Source organism: Chenopodium quinoa, unplaced genomic scaffold (genome assembly GCF_001683475.1).
Source record: "Chenopodium quinoa cultivar QQ74 unplaced genomic scaffold, ASM168347v1, whole genome shotgun sequence".
NCBI lineage: Eukaryota > Viridiplantae > Streptophyta > Magnoliopsida > Caryophyllales > Amaranthaceae > Chenopodium > Chenopodium quinoa.
In genome coordinates this window covers 2,507,144-2,513,944 of record NW_018745024.1, presented here as the reverse complement: position 1 = coordinate 2,513,944, position 6,801 = coordinate 2,507,144, and the positions used below count along the sequence as shown (strand labels likewise).

The 6,801-nt window shown below is 37.8% G+C and overlaps 1 protein-coding gene across 1 annotated transcript; it reads right to left on the bottom strand.

Moving 5' to 3' along the window:
- Window positions 1–1,739: 1,739 nt before the first annotated feature.
- LOC110708292 lies at window positions 1,740–4,180 on the bottom strand. Its single transcript, XM_021886389.1, has 2 exons — window positions 3,388–4,180; window positions 1,740–2,384 (listed from the first exon to the last, which is right to left on the bottom strand). Exons 1-2 carry the CDS (start codon window positions 3,817–3,819, stop codon window positions 2,016–2,018), a joined length of 801 nt encoding a protein of 266 aa, XP_021742081.1. The 5' UTR covers window positions 3,820–4,180; the 3' UTR covers window positions 1,740–2,015.
- Between the last annotated feature and the right edge of the window lie 2,621 nt (window positions 4,181–6,801).

Below are 6,801 nucleotides of genomic sequence, written 5' to 3'. Positions count from 1 at the left end.
AAAAGCATATATAATCAAGAAAAAATGTGTAAAATTTTTGACATAACAATCAAACCTTGTCCACTACTTGTTCTTGCAACTGCAGTAATCCATGATGCCACATTAGTGATAAACAAACCATAACTCCTTTTTGAGCTTGAGCGATGATACTTTACAAACGTACAAGAGTTACTTAAATATCCGGATATCCTGCTCAAGTGAATGAGTCATGTGCATAAAATCAAGCAGGAGATGGTAACTCATGAATTTCAATTCAACAACACCCTTTTTAAACTCAAAATATTTTCTAACAAAACTCAGACGTTTCGCTGACCCAGCTCGGTTTGACCCAAAACTTTTCCCACCTCTTGAGGGTGATGGGGGATGACTCCCACAAGTCGGGTTGAATTTGAGTCAGGTTAGTAACGGGTCGGGTTGAATTCTGGCCGGGTTAGTTATAGGTCGGGGTTGGTTTCAAGTTTAAACGAGTTAAAACGGGTTTGGGTCGGGTTCGGTTCAAGTCAATAATTGGCGGGTTATGTTCAGGTCGGGTCATATCAAAACGAGTCATGTTCGGGTTCGGGTCTCGAATCCTAAAGTTAACTTGGGTCTCGGGTTGGTTTCAGGTCGGGTCATGATCGGGTTCGGGTAAAATATTCGGGTCGGGTCAGCTTTTGACAGCTCTACTTACCACTACTACAAATATTTTTAGACCCTATTTTTTATGTTCTTATACACCACTTTTAATACTTTAAAAAAATAGTCTAATTTGTTTCGCGCGCTTATATGAATTTAGCTAGTACTGTAATATATATGTATATATATATAGAACCTTAGGTGGTGATAAGACCTAAAGTGGTGTAGTTACCTACAGTCAACTTATGGAATCGGTGGATCCAATACCCAGGGTGGTTAAAGAACATTGGTAGTGGTAGGACCTAAAGTGGAGTAGTTATCACCCTAGGTAAATACACCGGTTCCTAACACCACCCTAGAAACTGGAATCACCCTAGGTAAATAACCTATAGTTGATTATCCGGTTATGAACCTAAATTAAGCTAATTATATCCTAACTAATAGAGAAAAACATCTAGAGTGAGGGAAATTACTAGAGAAAAAAATTGATGAGTGGAAAGGGCCTAAGATCGGAGGTGGATAAGGAACGTGCATGAGTGGAAATGGCCTAAGGTCTTACTAAAGAAAAACATCCAGACTGATGAAAAAAACCCTACAAGAGGAAAAGCATTCGGAGTAACAGAAAACCTTCAAATAACTATAAATAAGCTAAATTAAGCTAAATTAATAACAATAAACACAATTAGATTAAGCATGAAACATTTAATACTAGTGTGCACAATCTAGTGGGTAGAGGCTAAACATTAATACTAGTGTGCACAATCTAGTGGGTGGAGGCTAAACATAAAATTCAAGCATATAATTAGTTCAATATCCGTAAACCATAAAAATCAAGCATAATTAAATAGTACTAGTTAAATCACTTTCACTTCCCTCCACATTTTATATGAACCTGATGTCAGAGGTTATGAACTAGGCTCCATCACAAAACCAAAAGGGTACCTGAAAAAAACAGCATCAAGGGAAAGCAAGCAGGACAAGGAATTAGAGCACCATCCACTGTAGCTTCCCTCACAACAACCAAGACAGAAGCTAACCAACTACATTAGTTTGCATCAAGATAACAGGTAGCAGAAGCCAGAACATACGCCAACAAAGCAAAACAATCAAGAAAAGCAGCAGATAGCAGACCATATGTTAGTGCATTAACTACTAACCATCACTAAACAGCATCCCAATTGTTGCAGCACCCGCAAACAAATGTGCAGCAACAGGGAACGCCAAGTAGCAGCAACCAAGTTTGCATCATACACCTTCACAACCATCAGAAGTAGCAAACAAGACAACAGTAGCAAAGAAAACAACTAGAGTTACATGATAAAAGTTCATACTAATGATAAAATTTCATAATAATAAGTTCACCACCATCACTTCAGCACCTAAGCATAAGTTCACCACCATCACTCATTGTGCTCAGCACCTAAGAATCTCGTCTTGATATCATCTATCAGTTTCTCTTCGGTTAATGTCAAGATATAGCCTGGTGCATAGTTAGTATGTCCCTCCAACCAGTCAATAGCCACATTAGCCTCAGTTACGTCAATTATATTCCTCTTAACAAGGTCAGCAATCATCATTGAGATTTTGAATTCATCCGTAAGAGCATTTGCATTTTGAGAAGCTGAGCCAGAGCCATTGCCACTGCCACTCCCGACCACCCTAGTTCTGGTTGTTGTTGCTGTTGCGAAAATACCTTTCCTTGGGAGAAGAACTCGATGGCCACAGTTCTCGCAAGGGCCAAATGCATCATTAATCTTGTCCGGCTTTACCTTTTGCCGCAAGATATAAACAAGAGTCACATAATATTGTACCAATGAATTCATTGAATTGAACCAACAAAGCCTTAGCTTTATTTAGGTGTATTTTTCCTCTAAAGTATTACAAACACAAATCCTTAATAAATTCAAGATAACCACTTTGCACAATTTATACATATTTAAACTACCAAGATCAATTCACCAACACTCATGCATAAAAACTAAGCCAAAATTTAAGAAAAAATTCAAGAAAAATTCCTCCATAATTTCGAACAGATTTTCGCACAAATGGAGGGAATCTCGACTTGTTTAAGCCATCTAATCCAAGCTGGTTTTGACCCTTTAAGTTTTAATTGCAACTGACTTGCACCGACCCGCCCCGACCCTCCCAATAACAAGGTCTACTGTCAACACCATGCTACCATCCCCACTATCACTACCCACCCAACTACTAAAGCCACCATTACTACCCACAAAACATGCCACCACCATTACTATAAATGATACCATCCCACAGCCATTGAAGCGCAATCACCCACCAAAACCAACCATCAATTACCCACCAAAACTAGACACTGTATCTTACTGGTGCACAACCTTAAAACTGTGTTTTCCAGTTGTATCAGATAAATTCTAAGTACTCAGTTTGTGACAAAAAGCTTCAAATTTAAGAAGCTTCAAACCATCCCACAGCCATTAAAGCGCAATCACCCACCAAAACCCACCAAAACCGTCCCACCCACCCACAACAACCATATACACCCAACGAGCCACCACAAAACCAAATCAAGCAACAAATATTTAAAAATTTACCACCCACAACTTGACAATCACATCTAAATATTCAAAATCAAGAGGCAACAAAAAATAATAATTTGAAGAGCAAATTAACTACGCAAAATCAAGCAATTGCAATTTAAAGGCATAATTGATGGCATGCAGACATAGGGTAAATATATACATAAATAAATCAATTAAATTTCAACAAATTAAAGAAGATTTCAACATAACTTACCCCCCTATCCATATATGTTTTCTGCAACGAAGATACCATGTTGAAAGCATCTCTTTTGTCCATGCGTAAACATTGAATGTTGAGGCGACGGTTGACCTCATCGGCGATTGCTTCATAGATGTTCTCCTTTGTGTAATCAGCTATTACACCGTTCAGTACCCCATACTCAGGGTTGTCTTTTGAAGACCTTATTAAGATTAGGACATCAAGAATTGCATTTATTTGTTCCACTGATGGTTCTGCCATTTCTATTTCCTCTTCTTCACTCTCTGAAAGAATGTTCTCTTCTTCTTCTTCACTCTCAGTTCTCCCCCACTCTTCTTCACTCTCAGTAATCCCCCCCTCTTCTTCACTCTCAGTTGTCCTTCTCTTTTGCCCAATAAATGTGTTTTTATTGGTGTTTTCAAAAACTTTAGTATCAACTGCTAACATTTTGAGTGTTAGAAATAAATTGAGTATGTATTTGCTATAAAGAAAATTGGTCTCAATCAAATCAATTTTACAATCCGTCAAAAAGTACAAAAAAAAATCAAAACCTAGAGATAGAAAGAGCGACAAAGGAATAAATGTTGATATTGGGAACTGAGGCTATGCATGCAGAAGCAGCTTAGCTTGAATCATCAAATCAACTTTATCAGTGGTAGTTGAATTCCATTAAAGGACACAGAAGGAAAGCCAGCTGTTTGTGGAGTTGAATTCAATTGAACTCTCGATTGTATTGGTACATAGATTCTCGGTTCTTTAGTATTGGAAAGATAAGGGTACAAAAAACATCACACAAAAAAATAAGGACGAGGACACGGGAGTATAATAATAATAGTAAAATATACGGAGTATATTTTTTCATTATTAAATTATATTAGAAAAATATACATTGAAGAAGAAAAAATAATTTTAAAAATTAGATTATGCACTATGACGTTAATATCTATAAATATAGAAAATGTTTTTGATGTTTATTTCTCTTTTTAAGCTGAATTCACAAATTTCACAAATTATAATATTCCCTCCGATTTTTAATATTTTGGGCATTTACTATAACGGGTCGGATCCATAATTGGCGACTCTAATGGTAGAGCTGTCAATTTGGGTAAATGGGTCAGGTTTGGGTCGGGTCAATATTGGTCGGGTCAATTTAGGTCGGGTCAGTTCAGGTTAATGGCGTAACATATCCGAGTTGGATTCGGGTTTGGTTCATATATGAGTCGGGTCATGTCGGGTTATACATCTTATTAGGTTTGGGTCGGGTTACAATTGGGTCGGGTTAAATTTAGGTTTTAACGGGTTAAAATGAATTAGGGTCATTATCAGGTTTAAGTTGGGTACTCGGGTTTGGTTCAAGTCAATAATTTGCGAGTTATACTCAAGTCGGGTCATTTTCCGGTCGGGTCTTGTTCGGGTTCAAGTCTCAAAGTTTAGGTTGATCTGGATCTCATATTGATTACAAATCGGGGCATGTTCAGGTTCGAACCTCAAATGTCATGTTAATTTGGGTCTCGGATTGATTACAAGTCGGGTCATATCGGGTTCGGGTACATTTTCGAGTTGGTTTATTTTCATTTCATGAATATATGTTCACATTTAATCATTAGCAAGTCCTTCATTTCATTTATTATAGGAGATATAATTTCTAATAAATTCGTATTCGAGCCAATAAGTTAAAATTTGAGTTGTTTTAGTAACAGGTAGGGTTGAATTTGAGTCAGGTTAGTGACGAGTCGGGTTAAATCAAGGTAAAAAACCAGCACATTTTTTCTTCCGGAATCCTTCTTATCAAGACCATAAGCAAATGCAGTTGTAGTTGGCTCGTTGATAATATGAAGCATGTTTAGGCCAGCATCCTTAATTTCCTGACGCTGCAAGTTATTGAAATAAGCTAGAACAATGATGACAGCATCCTTGACATTCATACCTTAAACTTGGCTACCTCCTCGGACCTGAAATTAAAGGGAAAAGAAAGATGATATGTGTATGCTACTACTCAAAATATAGATAAACAGACTACAAATTACTTTTGCAAATTACATCATAGCTAAGACAGAGATATTTGAGAAAATCTCACCTGACTTCTTCACTCTTCTTCTTCTTCTTCCTCATTTTCCTCTTGTTAGGATTGACATGTTCTATAGAGTATGTGAGACGGTAGATAGAGTTTTTTTTCCTCTTTCCAAGAACGACAGGAGTAACTAATGAAGATAAACACTGAGTTTTTAGTGGGGGAACGCAGGTACCGATAGATCGACGTAGCCTTCTTGGAATTAGCCCGATAAGGATCCCCGAAAGGGCGATCGTGGGCAACGTCAGACGGTGATACTCGGTGATCCCTTTCGGGCGACCCGATACTCGTTGGAAGACAGAGACTCTGATGGGGCAAATATTGGACTCTAGGGGTGCGTGAATTTTGGAGGCCTGGCTCAGCGGAGCCCGCGTTAAACTTAATTTCGAGCGGAACATGTAATATCAGAATTAACTGATGACTAACGTGTGGTGCCTACCTCACGCGGTGCTTCGAGCTGGCCCGGCTCAGCGGAGCCCGCGTTAATCTTAATTTATATAACTCGAAAGATTATTATTGAAAGTTATGCCCTCTTGAAGTAGACCCATCCAATTCTTCCTTCCTTGCCTCTTGTTTTCTTTATTCGGCTTAACTTGGCTTGCACTTAGGTCACCTTCCTTGATTCGGGAACTCCAAAATTACCATGAAATGCATTAAAACACGTGTCCAAAAACAAGAATAAGTAACTAAGACAACAAATGAAACACGAGAGTGAAAGGAACATAAAAATGCATCAAACCTAACATAAAGCATACAAAAACCATGCAAATCAACTCCAATCACTCAAGTGAGCCAAACAAACATTTATTTATTGAAACATGACTAAAAAGATAAACATAACAAGAATGGACCAAAATAAGACTAAAACTAAGCTATAAAACTATCCTAAAAAGTGTCTTAAATGACACTTATCAAATTCCCCCAAGCTTAACTCTTGCTCGTCCTCGAGCAAGACAAAACAAAAGCAAAATATAAAGGAGGTTAACGATTGTACACTAACTCACTTTCGTAGGAATCACGGTCACTTTTAGCATAAGTGACAAGCCATTTAAACCCCAAAGTCGCCTATGAGGACGAGTGTGCTCTTGTAAGGGTTTCCAAAGAGATTGACCCATAACTCTCAACAAAAACCAAGGCAAGGAAAAAAAGAAAAACAAAGAAAAAGAAAAAAAAAACACAAAAAAGTTCTTATTTGGACAAGGAGATCGGAACAAGTACCAAAGGATGCAAACCTTTCTAGCTCAATAGTTGTATGCACGTTCTAAGATGTCAATGGTTGATTGAAACATAAAACATACTAAGCATAGAGAACTAAAGGAGACTCAATCTACCCTCATTCCAACCATTCTTACCGCGTT

Coding starts and splice junctions, on each gene's coding strand:
- LOC110708292 (XM_021886389.1), bottom strand. CDS start 3,819: ATGTTAGCAGTTGATACTAAAGTTTTTGAAAACACCAATAAAAACACA. Junction 2,385..3,387: donor AAACATATATGGATAGGGGG/GTAAGTTATGTT, acceptor TTGCGGCAAAAG/GTAAAGCCGGACAAGATTAA.